Source organism: Tetrao urogallus (genome assembly GCF_951394365.1).
Source record: "Tetrao urogallus genome assembly, chromosome: 5".
Taxonomy (NCBI): domain Eukaryota; kingdom Metazoa; phylum Chordata; class Aves; order Galliformes; family Phasianidae; genus Tetrao; species Tetrao urogallus.
In genome coordinates, this window is record NC_136818.1 from 61754295 (window position 1) to 61782244 (window position 27950).

Genomic DNA, 27950 nt, shown 5'->3' on the forward strand with positions numbered 1-27950 from the left:
AATGCCAGTTTTTACACATGCAGTGCAATTCAGGTTTTGAAAAGCACTTGGGATGCTGTGGTGGTTCCGTAAGGAATTTTGCAGTAGATGCAATTGTTGGAATTAGGATTTGGAAAGAAGCCCCATAGCACATATTTTTATGCAGGGGAGAGCTGCGGAAACCCTGAGGAACTTGCTGCTTTTTTTTTTCTTCCAAATGCTGCTTAGATGGTGTTGAAATGTGCACAACTCCTCCGTAACCTTGGTGATGGCACCAGAAGTACAGAGAGAACGAAGTACTGTATTGACTTAGCAGTTTTCCCATCGCAGATCCCACTGAGGTTCATTAGGAAATGCCTTCAGATTTTTGGGCCATTCTGTCTCCTCTGATTGGTGCATGTGCAAAACGTCAGGTAGAAGAGTGCATGTTCACTGCAGTGTATGATTGACCTGAACCGACAGGCAAGCTGCTGATGCTGAAGAGGTTTTTTGACGCACACACGGCCCCGTCCCAAGTTTGGTATTCTTTTTATTCTTCTTAACTTGCAGCAAAGCCCTTTTCCCCCTTGTCTTGCTGATGGCTAAAGCTGGGCTGTCAGGGAGCTGCAGGCAGCGTGTGCTCCCTGCAGCTCTGCCCTGTGCACACCAGCACTGAATGGATGGAAGGAGAAACTCCTGCCTCCCTCAAGCTACTTCGAGGGCTGTGCGATGTGCCCCCTGCCCCTTATTTTCACAGTAATGTTCTGCTGAAGGAAGTAATGCTTCCTTGTAACATGGAGAGAATAATTAATGTGAAACCTACCCTGAGCCCTGTTCTCTGCCCTGGCTTTGTGTGGGCAGCCTGCAGCATCCCCAGGGAGCGGAAGCTCGCCGTGCAGTCAGTGCCAGCTGTGCACGCATGCAGCGCGCCCCGGTGTGTGTGTGTAGTTGTGGTGTGAGGGCAGTCCTGGTACTTCAGAGCTCCTGGCTTTCTTAATCACTATTGTTTTGTTCCCATGTGCTGTACAACGGTTTGTTCAGGTGAATGAGCTTCCTGGGTCCCTTTGGGACTGGGGCAGTATCTTCTTTTCAAAATCAAAGTGATCCAAACCTCATGTACTTGTAGATTAAAGAGATGCAAACCCTGCTTTGTGCTAGCACGGTACTCAGTGTATGTTCATGGGTATTCCTGAATTACACACCTGAAAGTTTACAAATACGGAGATGAATTTGCAGATGTCCCTTGCAGCTCATCAGCAAGTTCTGCTCCTTCAGCCAAGCACACAAACTTTGGTTCTCAGTGTTGTTTTTCTCATTGCTGTGAGCAACACACGCTTTCCTGGCACAGACCTTAGCTTTTGTTGCTGCCTCCTTTACACCTGGTCGGTTTTCTGGTTTTATTTGAACTCCTCAGTGCTCAATCCCTGTGTTCCTTTTGGTTTTAATATATTAAAATTTAGTAATCCTGGCTTCTTCCAGAGTCCCACTGCATGGCTTAGGGCAAGTATGACTGGAACAGGTTTGATACTATTAATGAAGTAGGTTTGTGTGCTCATAGAGACTTGCTTCCTTGCTCAGCAACTTGACCCCTTTTTAACTGTTGGTGGCTTTATTTAGAGTGTTTGCCACACTGCCATCCTTCAGCAGCACAGAGCTCCCTGTCTGCTGCAGTGTGTGAACACAGCAGTGTGGCTGTCAGCAAAGTCCCAGGCGCAGATCTGGAGCAGCAGCTTTCAGCTCTGCTTTCCTCACTCCTTGGCTCCCATCTGCCAGTTGCCATGCGCTGCTCCACGTTGCCCATGCACATCTCAGCCTTTCTCTTTCCAGGTGTCATCTTTGCATCCCATGCTGCTGTCTGCACTGCTGCTGCTCGCAGCCCAGCAGAAGAGGTAACACTGAGCGCTAGGATGCTTCCTTCCGTCTTTAACCAGCATCTCTACTGAGATCTCTACTGCTGAGCAACCTTGGAAGCTGCCTGCTTCCATCTGCACCCACTCCTGGTTTGGTTGGAGTGGGAGGTGGGTGCTGGGGGGGAGCTGTGTTGTGAGCCTGCTTCCAGGGGAGGCCCTTCCAGCCCTGCACGATGCAACTTAAAGCCAAGGCAGAAATCCCAGCGGTTTGTTTTTAATGCCATCCCAGACCTTAGCATCCACAACCCGTTTTCCTCACCGGGTGCCCCTTCTGTGACTGAGCTGTGTGCTGCTCCCGGTGCCTCACTGCTGTGCTGGGACAACGCAGAGAGCTCTGACCTCCCAGAAATTATAGAAATTTTATCACTTTTTATTGAAAACTGCACCGAACGCTAAATGTCCACCTTTACAATAAACAAATACAGTAACGGTAACACACTAAAACAAAACATACTGCTGATAGCCACTGGTTTTTGTTTTTTTTCTGTTTGGGACAGCTTAAGATTTCTTTGTCACAGAAACAGGAATGTACCCATACAAAGGCTCGAAAGAGGCCATCGTTTTAAAAACAAAAAGGCGATGATTCACAAAAGACTATGAATATAACATGTAACTAGTTGATACAAACCTAATAGGATCTGTTAAAATCAGTCACGTCTAATAACACATTTTGAAGTGTTCTTGTATAAAATATCACGTGAAGAAAAGAAGACTTTTATCCATGTCTAAAAAAGTGGGTTTTGTTCATCGACAGTCTGACAAGTTACCATAAAAAGTGTTTCCTGAGACATAAGGAAATGCAACATTATTCTTGAACCCTTTCCAGCTCAAGACTTCTCCACTTGATAAAATAGCTGCAGATTTAAAACTGAGAAAATATATTTGAGTACAAATAGTGTGTGAAACGTAATACTTTCTTCTTTCTTTTTTTTTCTTTTTTTCTTTTTTTTTTTCTTTTTTTCTTGCATCATTGCAGGGCGCAGATGGGTGCACAGCTACGGTACTGAGAGCTGGGCAGGGAGGAGCTGCTGCCTTGTTCCTCTGCCCTCCCAGCCCTCTGCCCCCAGCCTGGCAGGAGCCCTGCTGGCACACATCGGCCCCGGGAGGCTGCACAAAGGATTTCATTGGTTTTTTCTTCCGCTGCTAAGCCAGTGTTGGTGCCTCCTACTGTCAGAGGTAACAAGAGTAAGGAAAGGGCTGAAGCCACATCATGGTTTCCTCTTCCATTTCTATGTTACCTTGGTAAGGATTGCTTAATGCAATTGTTTGGAAACAGGTGCAGAGACCCTGTTCTTCCCAAGGAAGGGAGGGGAAAAAAAATCTGATTTTTATTCATGGGATTGATGCACAGATGAAGGAAACTTAACACACAATAACAGAGGTCGATCACTTCGATCCTTAACGTATCACATCTTAGTTTTCAGCGCTTCAGTGAGCAGGTGCCTTCTTGAGGGCTTCTTCCCAGTCTTGGCTGCTATCAGTGTCGGTAACACTGGAACATCAATGATGCATCTGTCCAAAAAATCAACGTTACAAATTTCGTATCAAATTCGTTTTCAGTTCGTGTATAACTTCTTTTTTCCAACGTCTCTTGGTCCCGAGTTTATTGAAGGATGGTGTTTAAAATTATCTGCTATTGCTCGTTGGGATGTTCCCTGTTGTCGCCGTGTTTTGTGGGCTGGTTCGGAGATGGAGCTTGGGAAGGATGTGCCACCGTGGGCAGGTTGTGAGTCACAGGGATGCCCCCGGGCATGATGCCCTCCATGGCTGCTGGTATTCCTCCTGGGGCCACGCTGACCATCCCGGGCGGGTACCTGGGGTGAGGAAGAGAGGCAGCCACCGTCACCTCACCTGGGGACCCAACCGCGGGGGAAAGGGGAGCAAGGGCAATGCATCACTGCTGGAGGCCCAGCGCCTGGCCTTACAGCTGGGATGGCTGAGCCAAGATGATTTTTTCAGCTGTAAAAATCCTCAAGCACCTGGTGAGAGCTGCGATGAGGAAGCTGGCAGCACAGTCGCTGCTGCCATTAATGACCGCGGTATTCCGTGTGAAGTTACACTGTTCTAAACCAGCACTGTAGGACTGTCCTGAATTTGACACAGTCAGTGTGAGTAGCAGAGCAGCGATCTCACGAGCTGCTGTAATAACTGCGTGGTTTAACTGCCTGAGGAAACTAACTGCTGCTTATCAGCTGGAGCAGCAGACAACACCAGATGTAATGAATGTCACGGCCCCCTGCGCCCTCCCTTTTTGCACAACAGCATTGCTTCTCTGCTCATGGAGCTGGGCACACTCCTTGTGCATCTAACACAGAATGGCCTGGGTTGCAAAGGACCACAATGCTCACCTGGTTCCAACCCCCTGCTGTGTGCAGGTCACCAACCAGCAGCCCAGGCTGCCCAGAGCCACATCCAGCCTGGCCTTGAATGCCTGCAGGGATGGGGCATCCACAGCCTCCTTGGGCAACCTGTGCCAGTGCCTCACCACCCTCTGGGGGAAAAACTTCCTCCTAATATCCAACCTAAACCTCCACTGTCTCAGTTTAAGACCATTCTCCATCTACTGGCTTTGTTGTTTTATTTCCCTGCTCTTTTTTAAGATGGACCTTCTTCCTGCAGTTCTATGAAGCTCCACACTGCCCTTTGCTGGGTAATTCTGTATCACTGACAGACAGCTCTGCACCCATGGGACTGTGTGCAGCTCCTGGGTATGCCTCTGTGGCTTTGGCCCTGTACCTTGACACCAGCTGTTAACCACAAGAATCTGGTAAGCAATCCTCCTGCATGCTCCGACATCCCAAGTATCTCTTGTAAAAAAAAAACAAAAAACCCAAAAAACAAACAAAAACACCTTTTTCCTTGTATCTAAACAAAAAATCTTCCCTTTTAATTTGAAGTCACTTCCCCTCATTCTATCTCAGTAGATGCTGCTACAGGTCTGTCCTCTTCTTTCTTACTCTTGTAAGCAGAGAAAGTACTTGGAAACTGGAGCTGGACTAATCCAGCTGCCTTTCTTACAGCATTCCAAGAAAGGACACTGAGTTTGAGAAAGGAGAAGCCAGGAGGAGATGCTCTGCCTGCTGCCAGGAGGGGAGCTGCTTCTATGGAGCATAGCAGAGCCCCACGGGACACACCACCTCACAGGGGTGCAGGTTAAGGAGGATGCTTTCACCATCTGTGGGTGGTTTGGCCTCATTTTTTTGCTGGTCAGGGGCACACACACTGCTCAGGCCCTTGCCCTCACAGCTCTGCTGGGGATGGGATCCTGCGTGCCTCTTCCCTAAGCACAACACAGTGCTGGTGTGTGTGTGGAGCCTCCCACAGTCAAGCAGCAAGTGACCCGATCTTAGGGATTCTGGTGGAAATCAGCAGGCTACCTGCATTTAGTCCTGCATTTGAAGTTCTTGGTTTGTGAGGAGGCGCAGGTTTGCAGCCTGTGCATTCTAACACAAACAGAGCAGATCTGCAGTCCCTTTTTCAGTCTGTAAGTTTTGCCCTGCTTGTTGGTAAGTGTGAGTGCTGGCTCGCCAGCAGCAGCATTAGAAAACCTGCAGGGCAAGCCCTGCTTGTGACCGTCCTTTTCTCTGGCTTACCTGTATGTGGCACCATTGAGCTCTGGATGGATTGCTTGCTGGTCTATTACTGACCACGGAGCTGTTGTGACAAAGAACTCCTTGTTCACGCAGTTCCTTAGGCTTTCTGGGATGCGCCCTGGAGTCGGTATTAAAGGTAAGCACGTGTCAGGCACCCTGTTGTTTTATTACCCTATAGTAAAGCTACAATTATTCCTTTTCCCTCTATTTGTTAGTGGAAACAGGGAGGAAAGGGGGAGAAATGAGGGCCCCAGAAAGTCAACTGGCTGTCCCAAAGGTCATGGTTGGAGACCTCTCCTGTGCTGCCTTCAGAGCAGCTGCTCCCTTCAGCCCCATTTCAAAGCACAGGGCAGCCCAAAGTGAAGCTTTGCCATCAGGTCAAGGATTCATTTTAGGACAAGAGAACCACCCATCTGCTGGAGCATCATCTCGGAGCAAGCTCTGTTCCAGCACCATTTGGACATGCTCTTTCATGTCCCTTCCATCCCAATCATCCTCAGCTTCTAACGTGTCAAGAATGACAGAAAAGTAAAGTTGGATTTCTCAGGCCTCCCACTGGGAAGAAAATTAGGGTTAGAACCCTGCATGAGGCTACAGAAAGCCACAGCTCAGGGCCCCACAGAAGGGCTGTACCTGTGATCGCGCGCCGGATTTCGGTAGCAGCAGCTTCTCTCATCTCCAGTGACGCCTGCTCGCTGTACCAGGCCGTGTGAGGGGTGCAGATTAAATTAGGAGCATCTTTCAATGGGCCTTGAGCAAAACTGGGCGCAAGGGAGGCAAAAAAATAAATTAGCCGCCATTTGAAAAGAGAACAAAAAGTGTTAAGAATGGCAAAGGGCTCCAGGGCCGCCGCTGGGCTCCCTGCAGGTGTGTGCGATGCTGAGGAAGGGAGCACAGGGAGCTTTACCTGAAGGGTTCCGACTCGTGCACGTCGAGCGCAGCCCCTCGTATCCGACCCTCCTTCAGGGCTTGAGTTAAGGCCTTCTCATCCACCAGCCCGCCGCGCGCCGTGTTCACCAGGAACGCTCCCTGCCTCATCTGGGGGCAGTGGGAAGAGACAAGAGAGCTGGGTGTCAGAGGGCCTTCTACAGCTGGCCCAACGCTGGCCGGCATTGGCAAACCCCATCCTTGTCCCCTGTTCGCTGCTTGCTTAACAGGGGAATTTATCCAGGAAAAAAAAAAAGGGACAGATGGTGTAAGAAGCTGTTTTGGAACCAGGGCACGAGCACAGAGCCTGACTGCATCACCTGTGGTTTGGGTGCTGACCAGGGCACTCGCCTTGGCCGTTCTTGAGGCAATTACCTGCTTAATCGTGAAGTCGTTGATGAGGTGGTGGTTGTGTTCGTTAAGGTTGCAGTGCAACGAGACGCAGTCGCTCTGGTAGAGCAGGTCCTGCAGTGTGTACACCCGCTGGACTCCCAGGGACCGCTCAATCCCATCCTGCAGGTACGGGTCGTAGAAGATGACGTTGAAGCCAAACGCCTTGGCTCGGACCGCAACCGCCTGCGCCGTGCGACCTGTGCGAGGGGAAGGAGAATCAACACAACCAGCCCAAGCTGCCAGGTGTGCACGCTGTGCGCCTCTCTGTGTGAGCATCAGCTCTCAGCTCAGTGGGTGTCCGAGCTCCATCCCATCTACTGCTGTGGGTGAACTGAAGACAAGCACTATTTACGCTGGGCAGAATGGCTCAGAAAGAGGAAGGTGATGTAGCTGCATCAAGGCAGCACAGCCAGCTCTGGTCACTCTGAGGGCACTGCTGGGTTTCACCACCACTCTCCTTGGAAAATACAGCTCCTTCTCTCAAGTACCAGTGTAAAAAAGTCAATGGCTATGTCCAGTACTTGGAAGGAGATTATAAGAGGAGAAAAGTGGCGTTTTAGATGGGGAGACTGAGACAGGACAAGGGAGAATGGCTTTAAATAAAAAAAGGGAAATTCTGTACTGAGGGTGGTGAGGCTGCAGCATTGCTGCACAGACCTGTGGCTGCCCCATCCCTGCAGGTGCCCAAGGCCAGGACGGATGGCGTCCCACACAACCTGATCTAGTGGGTGGTGTCCCCAGCTGTGACAGAGGTTGGGAACGGACAGGCTTTAAGGTCTCTTCCAACCCAACCATTCTGTGATTCGATGACTGTATGTCACACCAACCTCGTGGGACACACAGCCCCATCCCCACTCCAGTAGTTCTGACTGTGCAAACTCTCCTTTTAGCTCATCCTGCAGCACTGAGTCTCCCTCCCTGCCCACGTACCGAAGCCGATGAGGCCGAGCGTCTCGCCCCGGATCCGTGCAGCACCAGAGGCCACCTCCCGGATCTGCTCCACGCTCTGCACCCGCGTGCCCTCCCGCAGCGCCTGGTAGAGCCACGTGTTCCGTCGGTAGAGGTTGAGGACGTGGCAGACGGTGGAGTCGGCCGTCTCCTCCACGGCAGCCGAGGGGATGTTGCAGACGGCGATCCCTGCGGGAGGACACGGCTCAGGAGCAGCACAGCCCCAAACAAAGGCAGTCTGGGGACAGCGCTGTGCCAGGAGCTGCTCAGCTTTGACAGAGAGTCCTTCCAAAAGCACAGCGTGCCCGGGCTTGGCGTGCACCAGGGTGTGCTGAAAAGCAAAGGAGTTCCCCGCGCAACGTGCCCTGCCCTTGGCCCTCACGCACCATTTCCCCAGTAAAGTGAGAGGCCAGCTGGAGCAACACTTTGCAAAGAGATGCAGAGTTAAGGAGCAGCAGCCTCACATCTGCAAAGGCACCACGACTCGTACTGCTCAGGGTCACCTCTGAGAACGAGTGCCAATTCCAAGTGCGAAAGCTACGCAGGAATAACTCCAGGAGGAAACGTTTATTCTGTAAGAGCAAGTCCTATTCTTGTTTAGTTTAATCTACCTTCAAAGCCAATTCATCCACAATGGCACAAGCCACTCCCTCTGCACAATAAGACTGCTCAGCCATTAAGCCACATAGGGCACAACCAGCCACCTCTTCTTGCTCTGGAGCACAACCAGGTGCTATGCACTGCACAGCCAGCTCCAGGTATGGCAAGACCTCTGGGTCCCCCAAGATGTGCCACCACAGCCACCTGAGCGCAGCCGCTCCAAGCTGGACCCACTTTGGCTTCGCAGGTTTCCCCACGGGGGCACGGTGCTGCAGGAAGGCTCGGGGTGACCATCGCCACCCCAGACGTGCTCCTCGTGGTGCTGAGGCTTTTTTGGGTGCTGTTTTTGGGGGCCCAGCCATGCTGGCACAGCTCTCCCCACCCGGCACCGCGGCCGCCCTGCGCACAGATCCCCATAACGGAGCTTTTGTTCCTTTGTCACAAAGGGGTCATTTGAAAGCGTGCCTCTCTGCTCGGAGCTACGGGTATTAAGTTAACTGAGAATGTCTCCCTGGCCATTACCCTGTTAAAGCTCTGATCCAGCAAAGCATGTAAGAGGGTGCTTAATTTCACGTCTGTTCAGCAAAGCAGTTAAGCACATGCTTATATCCCACTGGCTTCAACGCAATTTAAACACACAATTTGAGATGAATGTGTATCTAAATGCTTTACTGTACTGGGGCCTTGGAGTAGAAACCATGAAAAAGCAAGAGATAAAGAGAGAATAACATTCCAAAAATCCCCTTCCGCTTTAGGGGCCACTGACTCCGTTAAAAAATGAGAATATTTCGGGCCATGCATGCACCTTCTGGGCCCTCTGCCAACCCCCCTGCCTCCAGAAGCTCTAAGACCTTTCTTCCTCCCTGTTAGCAAGCCCCTATGCTGACCCAGAGAAACCTGACTGGCCCTACAGGGGTGAAACCACCCCAACTCAAGCTCCCAGCACCACCCCCCAACTCAAGCTCCCAGCACCACCCCCCAACTCAAGCTCCCAGCACCTTGTGCCTCTCATCCTGCTTCAGGCAGCAAGGGCTGATCCCACCGCCAGCCCTGCAGCGTTCATCCCTGTCTGATGGGCTCCTGCCCTCTTGGGTGCCTTCCTACCCACCCACCACCCACTGCAGTGGTAGTTACACCTGCTGGGAGTGTCTTTCCACCCCATCACCCCAGCAGGCGCTGGACATTGTGCTGCCTGCACGGTTTAAGAACTACCTTATGGAAAGCAATACCAATTAAACTTTACGCTACATTTGTGGGTAGTCATTACATTTTCTACTCTAAACCACATCATTTGGCCACCCAATTTGCCAAGTATAAAAAGAAGGATTATGCTGCAGTATCCCATTATTTTATTCGTTATGTTTTTCGTTTCTTGATGCTCAGAGCTTCAGAACGTCATTATAATGGATAATAACAATAAGAGTTAAAAACACGAAGAAACCATTAAACTGAGAAGACACTGCTCTCCTCTAGAAAAAAAATAACTCACTATACTGAGAATTGCTTTTTAGGAATGCCTATTTGAAACTCTCTTATCGTAATTATCCTTGCAGAATGGCTCATGTGGAGCAGCTGTTTTCCCTAACTTCCCCAGAGATAGCCCTGCATAGGCATGGTGAGAGCCTGAGTCCCTGGATCAGGTGGCCCGCAATGGCTGTCACAGCTGCTGCGATCACCAACACAATGCTGTGCTCCCAGGCTGTGGTGTGCAGCTCGCCAGAGGTCCCTGTCACCCCTGTGACACGTGGTGGCCCAGCAGCACAGCCAGGCATGTGGGAGCTGAACCAAGCCCCTGTGCGAGGCACTGCCCGGACTGCCCTTCGGCTCACATGCTCCCATGGGGAACAGAGGTCCCCTGTGCTGATTCTCAAGACTCAGAGGCACAAAGGAGGGAACTGAAGCGCAGGACTGAGACTTACCGAGCTCCCCTGCTGCTTTGATGTCGATGTTGTCGTAGCCGCTGCCTATTCGAACAATGACTCGCAAGGCCTTGAACTTCTCTAGGTCTTCTCGAGTCAGCGTGATGGTGTGGTACATCATGGCCCCCACAGCTTCGTTTAATACCTGCAACAGGGCACAGGGATGTCAGGAGTCACCAGGACACTCGGACGGAACACCTGCAGCTCCTGAGATGCAGTTACACAGGGAGTTGCCCAGCTTTACCACCAACCTGTTGGCTGACCTGCCACGGTGCCACCAAACCCAGCAGCAGCGTGCCCCACCGAAACTGCAGCCATCACCCTTGGAATGAGGCATGAACTGCATGGACACTCCAAGATCTATCCGCTCCTCCTCTTCCAAACAAGGGTAATTCTTCTTTTAACAATTAGGTTCTACAGCTGCATCCGCTTGTTTTGAGGACAACCATGTGCCACTCCATGTCCTCATACGTGTTGGATGGGCGGTACCTGTCTCACTGCTCACCATTCCAGGAGTACATAAGACCATCTGTGTGAGGCTGTATGCACATGTAAGGCTGAACTCCATCCCTCAGTGGAGATTCAAACCCTCACTGGGCTCCCCTTAGTGCTCTGGGAACCCAAGCCCTAAATTCTGCAAGACTCGCTCATTAGTCAATGAACACCTCATAAAAAACCCTTCCCCTGCACTTTATATTTGGGGCCCTTTTCAGTTCCAGACCCTGGATGTGATTTCTGACCTCTGCCCACAGCCACCAAACTCTGTGCTGGAGGCAGTGAGCTGCTGATGCTGAGTGCTGGGCATGGAGCGCTGCGTGTTACTGCAGGCTCAGTGAAAGGGAGAAACCTTCATAATATTGATGTTCAAAAGCCGATGCTAAGAGATAAGGTGACTTTTTGCTCCAAAATAACATCTGGCTTTTGAAACAGCCTCGCTGAACTTTAATCAGCAGCGACTTCTGCTGATGCTACCTGGGCCAACTCGCAGCGGAGCTCTGAACAAATCTTGAGGACTGGGGAGGAAGGAGAGCATCCCTGCCTCTCCCCACGTGCCCCACAGCCACCACTCCGTTACCTTCTCGTGGATCTCCTGAGTCGATTGTGCATCACAGAACGCCACGGTCGCCAAGTCCTTCAAAATGGGCATCTCCACCGTGCAGTCCCTGCCATCCAGCAGTGCCACCAGGGGCCGGGGGTGCATGGGGCCGTTCATGATCTGAGGACGGATACCTGCAAGCAGAAGGAGCACAAACCCTTACACCCATGGCAACAGCTCTGCCCAAGCATTCCTGTGGAGAGCACACAAGGTGAAGGATACAAAACCAGTGCAGACTCTGTTCTGCTGTGGGGACACACACACACACACACCAGTGCCACCCCAATGCCTATGGCTGTTTCCTTAGGCATGGCCACATCCAGCTGTGTGCTGCTCTAGGCTCATTTTCCAATCACAGGCTCACCAAGGTGAGGTTAGGAAACAACTGATAATCAGCAAGGGCTGCAGGAAGCCCCATGCTTCTATCCTATTAGCTGCTCAGCCTGGGATTATCAGGTTCATTTCTGGACGTTGGTGATGGTTGTTAGGGTTCTTCTGCTGGGGGAATTCAGTGCCATCATTTCTGCGCTGACAACCACGCCTTGTAGCTGTTCCTCTAAAAGCCAGAGGGCTGTAATTAGCTACAGAGGGGTGAAGGTTTGGTTTGGGGTTGGGGTTTCTCTGTAGAACAAATGCTATTGTGTGCCAGCATCAGCCAGGAGCAGGGGCCGCTTTGCAGGGAATCACACCACCCTCCTGCCAGGAAAATGACAATGAGGGGAGGAAACTCACAGAGAAGAGCAACAGTGTTTGGGTTTTTTTTTTGCTTTTTTTTTTTTTTAAAGGGAAAATGAAATGTGCCTGTTTGTCCAGATTGCTGTCAAGCAGGATGTAAGCCTGGGACACCAGGGGCCATAGCGATGCCAGAGGAGCAGCAGCAGGAGGGACCCAGGCAGGCACGCAGATATCAGGATGGGGAGCAGGAAAAGCAAAGCCAGGAGTGAACCCACCCAGCACAGCCGACCCACAACGCCCAGCGTAACGTTACACACGAGTGCTTTTGGAGCTCTCCATCAGAGCACACCGGGAGGAACGTGCCCCGTTTGCACGCACATCCTCCAGATGGAAGCGTGGCCGTGTCAGTAGGCGGGGAATGGGGCCAAGATGATGTGGATAACCAAAAGGAGCTTGCCATAAGCAGATAAGCGAGAATAAAAACATGCACAGAGCGCAGAAGGCTTACACAAGCCTGAAGGGAAGCACCATACCCAGCTGGATTCTTTTCTCTGTTTAACAAGCAAGTGAATTACAACACTGCCCTAATGCACAGTGCAGAACAGCATCTCTGAGATGAGGAGCAGCATCACCTCCCAGCCTCACCGTGCAGGCTCTGCACACCAGAAAGGGATAACGGTGCACAGAGAGATGCTGTGTGTAACCCCCTGGGCCCCTCCATGCACTGCTGTCCGTCCAGCTGCCGGCACAGCACCGCAGGGAATGACATCTCCTCGCACAGCACACTTGTTCTGCACACACCTGCCTCGTTCAGGAGAGCCGTGCCCTGGATCATCAGCCATCAGGCAGCTGGGCCATCAGGTGTCTGGCAGCACTGCCTGCGGTGAGGGGTTGGAACGAGACGGGCCTTTGGGTCCCTCCCAACCCAAGCCATCACATGACTCCATGACCCCATGGTTAACAGCACGGTTAGCCTCCAGCCTCTCCACGTGCATCCTGCACCCAGCTCCTGCCTCCCACCACTGCCAACCACAGCCCCACGCCATCCCCTGGGGGCCGCTGGCATCGCTTGGTGCACTGAGGAAGAGAGAGAGGAGGAAGGCTTTGTGGACAAGGAAAAAGGAGAAGCAGCAAGGTTGTGCAGCCACGCTCAGAACCCCGAGTGCAGCCGGCTCGCTTGTTGCACGCAGCCCGGTGCATAAAGTGCTTTTGTTCCATTTGGAAGGCACAAAGCCTGCTTGTCCTCTGCACCGCTCCTCCCCTCTGCCACCCACTTGTATCCGATCCCAATGGCACCCCTGCCAGGAGAATTAGGGAGCGCTCCTGCTCAATGGCAGCCTTTGTGCGGCCGCCAGACGGCGGGTGCTATCTCACAGAAACAAAAGCTGGAGCCATTTGCCTAATTCTTATTAATCTCAGTTCCCTGCGCCACGCAGCATTTAAAATAATAAATAAAAGGAAAGAAGCCAGCGTTAAACATGTTCACTTGCAGTATATCAAAGTGCATCGAGAAGCCAGCCTGACCATCGGCCGAATTACTCATTCACTATGGAGTAGCTACAGCTTTACAGTCAACTACACACTTTATTAAACAAACAGAAAAGAAACAGGAAATTTCCCCTTGCCTGGAAAATGTTGCCTCCACATTCTTCTTCTTATTAAAAACCACACATGGCAGTGGAGGAGGAGGGAGGGAGGAGGAGGGGGGACCCACACACGAGAAAATACTACCACCACTTTGCAGGGCGCAGGCTCTCCTCTCCTCTACGAGGGGGTATCTTCAAGCAGGCGGTCCCGCGGCCCACAGCTGCACCATCTCAAGACAAACAAGTCTCTTTGAACACGGAGGGAAAAGAAAAGGCTTTTGTCCTGAGCCTCGGAAGAATGGTCTGCAATTGCCAGAGGAGTTACAGCCACCTCTGCGCGGCTCCCAACTCTTCAGAGCACTCCCTCCAGACTTTGCCGAAGCTTTTAACTAATCGTAGTTCTTTCCCAGCCCTTGAATAAAATCATGTGAGTGCCAGCCAAAAAATCTTATGCTATGCACACTAAAGGGTTTGTATATGTCACAGTTTCTTTTTCCCCCTTCCACTCCCCTCCTCCTATTGACTTGACTTGCACATACGTCTTTCTTTTTTTTTTTCCAGTTGTCTCAAATGGATTTAATCTGTGCCATGCTGTGTTTTATGTTTGTTTTGTTTTCTTTTTTTTTTCCCCCCCCAAAGCTTAAAAATGAAACATGCCTATCCACATGGAGCGCATTGAGCAAGGCTCCAGGAACAAACCGAGAGCCTTTTGCGGCAGCAAGAAAAGCAGCACAAAGCCCTGGGGAAGGCAAGGCCACGGCGAACCCAGAGCACCACAACCCAAAGGATAATTCTGCACGTGTCCACGTGTCCGTGGTTGGCAGCCAAGGCAGTCTGCCAGCAGGGCTCACCCCCCAGATCCTCCCTGAGGTGCCCATCTCCTGCCCCTGCCCCTTTGCTGGGAGCTGGGAGGACATGGAAGCAGCCCCACAGCATCACCTGCAGCCTACACCCCTCATCTCGTATCATAAAACGGCCTGGGTTGAACACAAGGCCAAACACAGATTACAATCACAGAATCAGAGAATCATTAAGGCTGGAGAAGACCTCTAGGATCAACGAGTCCAATCCCAGCTCACCCCATGCCCACGTCCCTCTGTGCCACATCCCCACGGCTCTGAGCACCTCCAGGGATGGTGATCCCACCATTCCTTGGGCAGCCTGTGCCACTGCCTCACTGCTCTGAGAAATTCCTCTTAATACCCGACTGGAATTTCACCTGGTGCAACTTGTGATCAGCATCTCTTGCCCTAAAAGAGCACACAGGTGTTTTTCCATTGAAATTCATGGAAACACTCCCACTGGTTTGAAGAGCATTGCCCTTCATGACACATATGTGCACATCTCTAAAGAAAAAAAGTGAGCTCCAAAATCAGAGGCTGCAGAAAGGAGGGAAGCAACTGCCCTGCCCAGGAGCTCTCCCTCTCACTGAACCTCTCGGAGTTCATAGATGTTTCCCCACAATAAATGCATGCACAAAAAAGAAATAATACAAACGCCAGGACTGTAAGCCACATACGAATGACAGAAGCAACCATAAATTAAACACTCGGTCAAAATATGGGGAGTTTTATATTTGCAGCATTTCACTGTTTTACAGCTTGAATTCCTGTAAGAGCACACACCACAAGCACCCCTGAGCTCCATGTGTGCCCCATTACAGCACAGACACACGCAGCACACTGCTGAAGGTCCCTGGGGCAGCAATGCAGAGCAGGCAGCTCTGAGTGGCATAGGAGGAGTGCCACCCCACAGCACATCCCCCTGGGTCCTCTCTGCCCTCCTCATCCAATTCTCTTTTCCCTTCTATTCAAATGGAAACCAATAGCATCAGGACAAAACAAAAAGGTTTCTCTGCCATGCAAGCAGGAAGGTATTCCAGCATCCCCACTGTAACAAAGAGCCCCACAACACTGGGAGAGCCATCGGGTTTGCCATTTGGATCACAGGATGGCTGAGGTTGGAAGGGACCTCGAGGATCACCAAGCTCCAACCCCCGTGTTGCAGGCAGGGCCACCAACCTCCACATTTAATACCAGCCCAGGCTGCCCAGGGCACCATCCAACCTGGCCTTGAACACCTCCAGGGATGGACAGAGCATCCAAAGCCTCTCTGGAGGGGAGCCTCTCCAGACTCTCAGTTACCTTGAGGGATCTGAAGGCTTCAAAGATGCTCTGGAAGGTGGAGAAATGGAGGCTGGGATCAGCCTGGCCCAGGGCACAGCAGCCCTGGCATAGGGACGCCCAGCACTGCCAACCCAGCCTGGTCCCATGTCTTATTGCTCCTCTGTATTGTTGTGCAGGGAAAGAGAACGGGGTGTGAAACAACTCCATGTGCAAATTCCCCAAACTCCGGGGAAGTCCATCTGCCTGCTGCCTGCAGCAAGACGGGGTGTCTTCCTCTTGAAACGAAGACTGCCTCCTTAGCAAGCATCGTGGCACAGAAAATAGCACAGCCTGGCCATTTTGGGAAAAGGCAGCCGTTCTAATTATATCATCACAGAGAGAGAGAGAAAAACAACTCAGGGTTTTCACTTACGCGGTCTGACAGCGTGCGGGATGCTAAGCTGTTATGCAGAGGGGGAAGTGACAGCCGTATGGCAGGGGCAGGAGATTCCCCCCACTGAAAGAAACGCCATCCCTCACACACAGCCCTCAGCCTCAGCTTTTGGGAAGCGGAGGGGCTCGAGCTGACTGACAGAGCACGTGCCATGTGCACCTTCTAAACCTGTGTCAGCACACTGGACACGAGCAGAAAACAAAGAGAACGCCACGTTGTGATGCAGCTGTTGGAATTAAATTATGCTGACATTTGGCCTTTTAATTATGCTGGACAGAAAGTGCTACGAATCTTTTAATGAAGATGCACACGAGTGTTTCTGTATGCTGCTTAGTTCTGTGGCTCACGTAACTGAGATCAGCCGGAGGTTTCCTGCAGACCCCCAGAGCAGGAGGGCAGAGATGGAGTTAGCAGAGTTCTGGGCTGGGGACAGAAACGAGGCAGAGGTTGGCACTTGTTGGCTTACAGCTTTAGAGTGCGGCGATGCCCCTGGTGCACAGACAAGTGGGTTGGAGAGACAGCACTGCTCTGCTGGGAGGGAGCTGCACAGGGATGTGAAGCCCAGCGGTGCCATTTGGGGTGACGCATGCAAGCGGAGCCCTGGGCCATGCTGGAGCTGGCTGGCTACTGAAGGGAAAAGGTCTGTGAGCTCACTTCAAAACCCACAGGTCCTGCCAAGGCTCCATCCCCTGCAAGACCTACTAAAATAGCTCCTGGGCATCGGCCAGGCGTGCCAGCCAAGCCTGCAGTCTGCTGGGTGACCCTGCTGCGAGGTCATCCCTTCTGCAGACCGACAGCTGTCACTGTGTGACCCACAGAATGCTCCTGCCAAGAGTGCTGCACCCTCCACTGCTTCCTTCCTTCCCAAAACCACTCCCGGCCCCATCTCTGCACTCAGACCCCCACCTCTATGGCAAAAATCAAGTGGCAGAACCCCTTGGTGGAGCAGAGGGTGAACCAGCATGCTTCCATCATTTCTGCAGCTCCTAGTTTTGTTTTCCTGCTTCCTTGCTTCACTTTGTGCTCCCTCCCTGTCCCACAGCCTCTGAGCTCTCCCACTGCCCTCTGAAGAATCTGGGAACAATTCTTCTTGGTGCAAAATGATGGCAAAATGCACCAAGCAGGGAATAACTGCTGGAGGTGCTGAATGCCTGCAAATCCCACCAATTTCCCTAAGATAAACACACACACTTCCTCACAGCATGGCACCACAGCTAAATGAGAAGGAAAAAAAACCCAACTAAATACCAACACTAGAAAGAACTTAAGTACAACCCACATGCTATTAAAGTCAATACTTTCACAACTAATTCTTTATAAGGGTATCTTTGGATTTTAGGAACCCAGGCACGCGTTGGGTTCCCGCTGACATTTGAAATAGACCAAACCATTACTGTTTGCTAAGAGCACCCTGGAGTACAAAAGGGCATAAGAATGTGTCCGTACACTTGCACACTGCCCAGGTGCACAAGAGTGCACACTTCTGAGACTGCACACGGATCCTTCAACTCCATGTGCACAGATGCTGGGTTGTGCGTAGAAAGCTGCAAGCCAGAAAGATCTTTTGTCATTCAGGGCTATTGAATCTTTCTTAAAATCTTCAAATCAAATGCTGAGATATTTTTTGTGAGCTGCTTTTGAATTCCTTTCTCTCAAACATCCATTAAACCTTTCAAAACTTGAACCTATTTTATTTTTCATGTAATGCGCAACCAGAGAGATCTGAAGAAAAGCATATGGTCCCAAAAGCACAAATGTTTTTCTAACTGTACAAATTGCTCTCGTGAAAGATATTATCTCTCCCTGTGAACCCTGCCTAGCTTCAGTCTCCCTGGCTGAAAACCAATAAGGTCTGGGGGCTGCACGCATGGGACATCTGTCACAGCCCCACCTATCTGTACATCACCACCCCAACAGCCCTGAGACCCAAACCCAAAGCTTCTCCAAAAGAAATTCTGGCAATCCAAGGCTGCACATGTAACTTTTCCAAGACGAACCCATTAAATGATGAGCACTGGAACAGGTTGCCCAAGGAGGCTGTGGATGCCCCATCCCTGCAGGCATTCAAGGCCAGGCTGGATGTGGCTCTGGGCAGCCTGGGCTGCTGGTTGGTGACCTGCACACAGCAGGGGGTTGGAACCAGGTGAGCATCAGAGTTCTTTTCAACCCAGGCCATTCTATGATTCTATAAATACCATCACTGCCTTTGGTACCTGAAGCAGCTCCTCACCCTGAGACGCGGCGATGCTTTCCATGGCTTCATTGCATGAGAACTGGATACCTTGTTCAACATCCAAATCACAGTTTGCAGCCACCCTTATTTACCAGCTGTGTTTGAGATAGTATCACGATTCAGGATAGGTGAAAAAAATATCTTAAAGGAGAGTTATGTGAAGAAGGATAACCGAGAAGAATCTGCTCATCTGCTGTGTTTCAGAGCAGAACACACGCTTCGTGTCCTTCATAATAAACCGAAAACGAACGCTGGTGGAGCAAGCAAAACCATCCACAAACACAACTCAACCTTTTCTCCTTGTGAGCAGGAGCTGCCCAAGGGATAACCACGCAATCATGCTGCATTCATACAGTACATTTCATCTTCATTAATCCAGACAACACACTGGCAAAGCCTTATTTTGCAATTCCAAGACCGTGGAGCTGCTCCCATGGTCCTGCAGGTCGCTGCCCATCTCTCCTCTCCATCAAGGAGGTTTCTGGCCATGGCCCAGGGCTCCCTAGGTGGAGAACCAAGCCATTCCCTCACTGACACCAAGGGCAACTTCAGCCAGGAGGGGATGGGGATGATGGAGTAAAGCACCAAGCTAGGAACTGTATTTTCTCTCTGTTTGAAATGAGCGGAAGCTCTGATCAATAACCTTCACATGTAAGGTGTCTCGTTCTGTTATGCATGCAGAGAATCACTGCACTGCAACTTCCATGGCTGCTAGGAGGCATTTCTTAGAGGATTCTCCAAAGGAAGGAAAAAAACCCAAAGCTGTACCAAAACTACTCTCCAAACAATGTCAAGCTGTAACAGGCTGAAAATGTCTTCATTTTTATGCCCTTCCAGCATCACAGGAAAGAAAGTCAACACTGATGTAGGTAAGCACAGGCTGTACATTTATCTAATATGTACACTGAGGATGGTGAAAATATTTCAAAGTTGCCTGCAGTCATAAAACTATAAATCACACTGAACAGCATCACTGTCATAAGGCATTTTCTTTTAACAGCTCTCTACACTTTACTGCCTCAATAAAACCCATCACCTACCCACCCAAGAGCTGTAGCTACATACCCTACAGCTACTCTCAATTAAAACAACAACCTAGATGATTCTTCATTGCAAAGCCATGATGCAAACACACCAGAAGAACGAGGTACAGCAAAATGAACAAACCAGATCCCACTTCTTCCTTAGGAGTGAGGTAGGAAAGGGAAGCAAGTGATTGCTCATGCACTTCATTCCATCACACAGATTCATTGGCAGTTGGACTAGATGATCTTACAGGCCTTTTCCAACCTTAATGATTCCATGATTTGAAATGAATTGCTGCAATAATGATCAGACATGGTGCTTGTGTCCTATGGGTCACAAAGCCCCTCTACACACACAGCCCCCAACACAGCACCTCCCCGCTGGCTGTTAGCAGGAGGAGCATATCCCTTTTTCTCTATATCCCTTTTTCTGCGGTCATGTTACTCTCAGCAAGTTCTACTGAACCTCTCTCTGGTAAAAACCCAAGGAATGGTTCATCTTCCTTGATGATCACCTGTCGTCTCCCACATGCTCACCCATCTTCCTGACAGAGGGCTCCTTCAGAAGAGAAAAAGAAGGGGATTCTTTTGCAGAAGCCTGTTACAAGTTGCATCCTATGATCCATGATCTCACTCAAGTTGCTTACAGCAGAGAGCTCATCTACAAAAGCACACAGACCTGCTGCAGGACCTGTAGTCATTTCCTGAGGTCTCTGAAGCACAGGGTTTTGCCACTCCTTTGGAGAAGCAGACCTTGAAATCAATGCATTGAAGCACATCCCTCTCGATGCCTCATTCAAGGACTACCCAACTGACACTGATGGCCTTCAAGGTAATTTTTTTTGCATTACTTGTAACGTGAGGGTCACAATTCTTGAAGGACTCCTCTCTAAGCTCCTTTAAGTGAGCACAATGGACCTTCTGCACCCAAGGCAGTCACGCTGCTGTGCCCTGCAGCACGCATAGATGCCCAGATCAGCAGCACATCTCGCTCTCCTCTGCCTCCTTACAGCTGGACAGAGCTGGCGGGGATGTGTGCAACCTGCGCTGGGTGCAGAGATGCACCTGGACTCTTCCCTGCCATGCACTTCCATGCAAGCAGCCAGCTGGCTCCAACCACTCTGCTGTTCCTGCCCCTGTCAGGCACATGAACAAAAACCCAGTCACGACTTCCTTGCGATTCACATGAAAAGTGACTGGAGTCAATGGCTTCAGTGTGGAAATCATTCAAACCAGCTGTGGTGAGCGAAAAGAATCCATTCTTCATTCCTGCAACCAGGCTTGCTAGAAAGTAGGGAGCAAATGTTCCGCCCAGAATAGTTTTGGTCTGAGCACAAGAGAAACTATTGGCAACATCAACGTTGAAAGAAAGAACGTCTCAGCATCAGACTTGGATGCCTTGCAAATATATTTCCTATCTTCTACCCCCAGTGGTATTTCTTTCTGCTTCTAATGGACAAGATACTGTAACCAGCTCTGGCAGATTGCTCCAAGTCTTTACAGCAGAGCGCTGCTTTCCATATGGGACAGATGTGGGATGGAAAGTGGCCTCATGGGGACACAGAGCCAGTAATGCCCAAGAAGACACTTCCCATCCTGTTCATGCAATGCCCAGCAACACAAGATAACAACTATGATTAAAAACAGGTTGCATGTACAGTGTCACAATATGAAAGAAACAATGAACCCGGGGTTCTCCACTGCCCTGTCACACTGCTCAGTGCTGGCTGCCTCCCCACCTCCCTTCCATTGGTCAGGACCAGCAATTCCCAAATCACAACAGCTGGCAGCAGCAGCCCTCCGCCTCCTCTCACTCGCTGCAGCTTTCCCTGAAAGCATGATGACTTTTAAATCCTTCCAGGCTCGAAGCCCAGTAAGCAGTAAAGCCCAGCTCAGAGTGATATTTATTTCTCGTAACTATTTTTCTCATGTAAGAATGCAACAGAAAAATAACCCCTACAGTATTTACCATAGCCAGAGGTATCAGAATTGAACCCCAGGTTCCAACCTGCCCTCAGTTGTGGGGATTTGAACAAAATCTTTTGGGGAAGGGGAGGCATTGGTCTGGACAAAGAGCTCCACGGAACAGCCACAATGGCTGCGCAGTGCTTTGGTTAATTACAAAGTTGGCTGCATTCGTAAGGACGAGGGAAACAACGCCGCTGAAATCAAGGCAGAGAACAAGGAAAAACAGCAGCACATGGAGGAAACAGAAACGGCTCAGTCAGCCCCAGTGCCTCTCCAAAACCACTCGTAGTTACTGGTGCGTTGCTGTGGGTGCAGCGCCGTGCCACACAGGTCTGGGAACCACAGGGGGACGTGCAACCTGCGTGCTGCAGCCAAGGATCTCTGCACAAGCAGCATATTGATCCCTCCTCTCAGCACAAAGCTCTGGCCAAGAAGAAACATCGGCCATGGACCACTTCCAGGAGTGGGATTGAGACGCTCTTACTGTAATTGAACATGAAACCGTGGCCTCTGAGGGCCATGAAGGCTCCTTGCTGGGACAGGCTGCTACCTTGTGTAGCTGAGCAAGGGGTTCTGCTTCACAGCAGCTGCCAGCAGGAATGGGATGGCAGGGGGCAGGTGGGAGGGAGGCTGCGGGCACAGCTGCAGTCGCAAGCTGGTGAGAGCACAGAGATGGTTGCAGGGCAAGCTGGCCTTGCTAAGAGCAGCTCCAAGAAAACTGTCCCAAAGGACAGCCTCCTCTTGATTCTCTTCCACGTGGGAGATGAGAAAGAACCACCTAAATTGGACAAGAAGAGGCTGAACCCCATGGAGGGCCTCTGACCCAAGGAGTTCCAGGTCCCAAACACCTCTGCAAAGGGAACAGAGCCATCAAACCCACAGATGTACAAAACTAGCTTAGAGTCATAGAATGATCTGAGTTGGAAGGGAACCTCAAAGGCTATCTGGTCCAACCCCCTGCAATGCACAGGGACACCCAAAGCTCCGTCAGGCGATCAGAGCCCATCCCCTGACCTTGGGTGTCTGTAAGGATGGGCACTATCACCTCTCTGGACAGCCTGTGCCAGTGCCTCACTACCCTTATTGGATACAGGAAAGAAGTTGTGTACAATCTAGATCTTTCCTCTGTTAAGTTTGAAACTATTTCCTCTTGTCCTAGTAAAACCACAGAATCATTTGAGTTGGAAGGGACCTTTCATAGAGTTTCTTTAAAGATCATCTGGTCCAACTCCCCAGCCTGGACAGCTAGCAGCAAAGTGCAGTTAGGGCAGCAAAGCACAGGTTACACATTCTGTTCACGATGTGAAGTCAAAATCCCAGAGCCAGGGATCAATTTGCTTAAGACCTACTTTCCAGTTATAGTTTTTCCAAATCCCACCTGCAGATCCTTGCTCAGAGCCCGAAGCCGCAGGACTCACCAAACACTGCCCTGCTGCAGCACAAAGGGCTTTGGATGGAATGGATAAGAGATATTCTGAAACTATAAAGGCTAGAAGCTGAAAGCAAACAAAGCACGTAAAGACATGAATTTGGGAGGAGGAGCCTGCAAAAAATTCAAATCACAAACATTTTGTGAATGTTACCAGCAGTGCTGTTACAAGCATGGAATAGCTTCTTAGAAACTGTCTACCTTTAGCTTACTGCCTGTCCAGCAGCAGTATTTCAGTTGGCTTGTTGCTGCTAATTCCAGTATTTGCCCCTTTCTTCTGCTCTCTTGCCTTCTACCAGCCCTGCTGTGCTCGCAGCCAGCTGCCCAGCATTGCTCTGTATGTACTCATTGGTCAGTGCCTTGGCTAGATGCCTTATGAACAGATTAAACAAACAAATAGGCAAGAGGCGTATTAACACCGCGAGCCTAATATTTTTCCAGAGTGGGAGTAAAGGAAATTGGAGATCCCCCAGGAAAGTGTCCCTGAGTGCGGCGAATGGCCAAATTCCACCCATTAGAGGGGCATCATGGAAGGGAATTAAGCACTCCTGGCATCTGGTGCAGGGAACCCACAGCCGAACCACAAATGAGCGCAAGCAAGGCAGAGATTGCATTGCAAACTGCTTATCTTCTGGAGGCCAGCTGCTGCTCCGGAGCCTGAGGCCTCTGGGAGGAGCAGGAGAGGCTTTTCAGCAGGACTTACAGCAGCGCTTTTCCTTACCAGCACCAAACACCTCTTCCTTCCCGCAGCAAAAGCTGCTTGCTGTCTGTCCCCAGGGAGAGCTGTGAGTGTCCCTCTGGCTCTCACTGAAGTGCTCTTCCCAAACTGTAACTGGTTGTGCAACACAGAGCTGTGCAACAACCTCCCAGGCGCTGAGCCTTGCAGGAGCCATGCTGTCCCTCAATCTTCCTATGAGATCTGCCTCCCACATGGCTCTGCCGATCCGCTCACCTCCTCAGTGGCTGCCAGAGCTCAGGCCTCCTCCCTGCTGATCCTGCCCTGCTCAGCAGCCTGCACACCATACATACACAGGTATGGACCCAAATGGTTGGGCCGGCTCTGCCCAGCACCACTGCTCCTAAGGGCACCAATTCACCCTGCACCAGGAGAGGAGGGGACTTCCCTCTGCAATCACCAGGACAAAGCTCATCTACTGTCATGGAATGACTGCCAAGAGAGAAAAAGCAAGATAGTCCAACAGATCTCCGGATTGATCTCATTCACAGCTGCACGTCCTTTAGAAGATGCTTTTTAGTTCACAAGACAGATGCCTGTACCCCTGAGCTCCACCTTCCCTGATAAATATCTGTGTGCTCCTCACAAGTGACCTGCTCTGGTTGACTGTAGCCCAGAGAAGCACAGAACAGAACCACAGGATCACTGAAGTTGGAAAAGACCTCTAAGATCATCACTGAAGTTGGAAAAGACCTCTAAGATCACCAAATCAAACCATCTGCCCACCATCAGTATCACCCACTAAATGAAGTGCCACATCTACATGTTTCTTCAACACCAACAGGGACAGCAATGTGTTGTCATTCATCCTAAGATTAACCTAAAATATAGCCAGGCTCATATGCCAGTTCTGATGCCTTTTGCCACTTCAAGGCATCTTCTTCAAAGCTCTCCATCAAACAGCCAGCTCTGCCCTTCCCTCAGGACTCACCCCTCCTTCTCTCTCCCTCCAGCCACTGCTCTTGCCATGGAGCAGCCAAGCAAGCTCCTTCCGTGTCTCCTGACCCACAGGTCTTGCACATCTGCTGCTGTCACAGCGCAACCCACATCCTGTCTCTACACCACGTCCCACCTCCCTTTGCCATAACATCATAATCATTAAGGCTAGAAAAGACCCCTAAGATCTCCAAACCCAACTCCTCCTACCCCTACCATGCCCCCATCCCTCAGTGCCCCATTCCCACAGTTCTGCAACACCTCCAGGGATGGTGACCCCAGCACTCCCTGGGCAGCTGTGCCAATGTATTATCATTCTTCCTGAGAAAGAATGTTTCCTAATATCCAGCCTGGAGACCTGGGTGCAATTCCCACCCACCTTCCAGCTCTCCATACCCTTTTAGGTTTCCACGCTGCTGTTCCACCCTGGGCTCAGCTGAATAAAACTTTAAGTCCCAATTTTTGTTCTTTGCACAGCCACCTCTCCGCTATGACTGGCGAAGCAGGTATGGCAACCCAGCCATTGGTAACAGATCAAAAGCCTCCATAGTTTATCAATTATTTTTGTGCAGCATTCTCTAGAGCAGCACACACTGGGCCCATATCTATGAATCATTTTCACTTTCTGTGTTACGTTTTCTTTCTCGAGAGCATTGCAGTGAGCTCAACAGGCTTATCGTTCACTAACAGGAGCAGAGTCTGACACGCCTGAGTTTTAGGGGGAGCAAACCAGGCACACAGTAAGCAGCCTAATAGCAAGAACAGGAATTTCACGTGAAACCGAAACATCAGAAGCAAAGGAGGAAGCACTGTACTGTATCCACAACCAAACCACTTCTCAATGGCAAGCATCCAAACCAGAACAATAGCTGCTAACACACAGCCAGCGCCGCACGTCCCAGTCAAGCTGAGCACACAGCACCAACTGAAAGGTGGGCAGCCAACCCCCATGCACGACACTACTATATTTATAAAGCAATCTGAGCTTTAATAATTCAAGAGCATTTAATTGGCTGCTGGTAAGGTGGAATTTTTTTTTTTTTTTCCATAGCATGACCTGGATGGATCCAGTATCTGTGTAAGGCACACCCCAACCTGCACAGCCCAGGCATGGGGCCAAGGGGATGATGTGGCAGGACATGGGGCTGTGGCATGGCAGGAACAGTTCTGGTGCTAATAGCCCAACTCCTTAACGTGCAGAGGAAAAACAGCACTTCATGAAATATTGATACGCATTTGGAAATTTGACAATTATCTCCAGAGCTCCTTGGTAAAACCTGAAAGCAAATAAATAGCAAACATTTCCTGTACTCATTAAAATACTGAAAAAGAGAGAAAGAAAGCTACTCATTATCCATTTGACAAATATAACCTATTATTTTTAATAATGCACAGGCATTCAATGCATGAAATTTACAGCTCGTCTTGCTTAAAGAAACCATTGGTTTTGTAGATCTAATTTTAAGAAATGCAATAAAAGTAAGTTATGGGGAGCTGATTGGTTCTGCAGGAGAGGGTAAAAGTCTTTATTCTGCTGCAATGAATGGCAAAACTGCCATTTATTCAGCTGGAAGTACAGCTTCACTCACTGCTCTCTTCTGGAAACTGCTTTTCCAGAAAGGAATTCTCAAAAATTAGAAATATTCATTTCTTTGGCTCTTCTCATGCAAGCTTCAAAACCAGAAACCTGGATTTAAGGAAGTAAAACACAGCACACGTGGGGCTGTTAGTGCATGAGCTTCATGGCTGTAAGGAAGAACATCGAGTATAAAAACTTCTCCTTGATGGATAAAGACAAGCTGACAGAGCACAACAGGCTGCTCAGCACCACAGTGATCCACTAATGATAGCAATGATAGCACAGCAAACCACAGTTGGGACCTCTGAGCCCAAACTGCTGATGAAGCAGCACCACAGCCATCTAAAAGTAGTAAGACAAGAAACTTAAGATCCTTAAACCAAATCTTGCAGTGCTTAAGCTGACAACTTCCACTCTCACTCAGGTCCACCCAACGTGACCAAAAATCCAGTGACAGAACAAGTGGGAGGTGCGTAAGTGAGGCAAGGAAAGCTATGGTTGGGTTTTCCCAATTACCTCATTGTCCCAATGGACAGTCCAGGTGCAGATAAGCTCTTTACTGTCCACGCTGAATACTTCCTTTTATCTTTCATAATACACACTAATCAAGACTTCTTTCATCGTCAAAGCAAAATACACGCACTTGCATCAACTACTGTACTTTCTGAATATTCATTTTAAACTTTATCATAAAGCAATCAGAGGAAGGCAGGGAACATTACAGCTGATTGCGTGTGACATTTCCATCCCTGTTCTTTCCTCACTTCGTGGCTAATGGCGAGAGACTCCAACAAGAGTCACCATAAGAAGAGATCGATGATAATCACTACGGTCAGCAGCAGAGTGTGTAGGAGGCAGCTTGAAACAGGGATTTACAGTGTTAGAACAAGTGTCAGAACACGTGTTGGGGTTAAGAAAACCTGCAAAGGTATCAAGTGTGCATCATCAGGGTGTTGCGCTCCCTGGCCCTGCACCCATGGTGCCATCTTAACATCCAGGAGCACATATCCCAAATGTTTCAGTGGGACCTCTTTCCACATTCTTCTTTCTGACTTCTTCCTGGTTGAAAGTATATCCTAACTTACCAGTTCTCATTGTGTTTGCTGTCTAAGCAAAGTCCCTTCTGTTTATTTACTCGCCACGTCCATATAACAACCCAGAAAACAACAAACTGCTTGAAAACCAAACCAAATCACTCCTGGCAAAATATTTCTAACTGCACAGAAGTGCTGATCCAAATGGATAATGACTAATGCACAGATTATATTTTTGAATACAACAAATACAACAGCTGTAGAGAGAGAAATGAAAAGGGGGGGAGGGGGGAAAAAAAAAAAAAGCTGCTAACCTTTTAAAAGACTCAGACAGGCAGGAATCTCCCAGGAGATACCCTCACCTCCACTGCCAGCTCTTAAATGAGGTCAGGCAAGGGGTGGATCCTGGCTTCAGCCTTTCTGGTTACTCAGCTGCAATGCATGCACCTGAAGTCTCCTGGGTTGGCCCTGCCTTCCCAAGGTGCTGCATCACAGCTTCAGGCTACGACTTAGTGTTTCTGCTACAGATCCTCATCAGCTCCAACCATTCAAGCCTTACTGGTTTCATAGAATCACAGAAGGGTTTGGGTTGGAAGGAGCCTTAAAGCCCATCCAGTTCAACCCTTGCTGTGGGCTGGTTGCCACCAACCAGCTCAGGCTGCCCAGAGCCCCATCCAGTGTGGTGCTGCTGACTTCTGGGGATGCCTGGAGATGCCACAGCTAATGAGGGCCTCATCATCCTCTGAGTAAAAAAATTCCTTCTGAAATCCAACCTGAATCTCCCTTCTTTTAGTTCAAAGCTTTGACCTACCTGCCCCTTCTCCCAGCCCCTCCTTGCCTGTCTCT

At 50.0% G+C, this 27950-nt stretch overlaps 1 protein-coding gene across 3 annotated transcripts in view; it reads right to left on the reverse strand.

Annotated features, from left to right (window-relative positions):
- Positions 1-3501: 3501 nt before the first annotated feature.
- Positions 3502-27950, reverse strand: part of CTBP2 (C-terminal binding protein 2) — a gene marked incomplete at both ends in the record, with an annotated part of 45229 nt that continues 20780 nt past the window's right edge. For 2 of the 3 annotated variants that reach the window (XM_079535195.1, XM_079535196.1), the window contains 8 exons: positions 3502-3682; positions 5462-5579; positions 6095-6222; positions 6369-6499; positions 6764-6978; positions 7712-7918; positions 10249-10393; positions 11324-11478. In XM_079535195.1, the coding sequence (XP_079391321.1) occupies positions 3502-3682; positions 5462-5579; positions 6095-6222; positions 6369-6499; positions 6764-6978; positions 7712-7918; positions 10249-10393; positions 11324-11478 (1280 nt within the window). Of the gene's footprint in view, positions 3683-5461; positions 5580-6094; positions 6223-6368; positions 6500-6763; positions 6979-7711; positions 7919-10248; positions 10394-11323; positions 11503-27950 lie in introns of all 3 variants that reach the window. The other variant, XM_079535194.1, reaches the window with a different exon arrangement.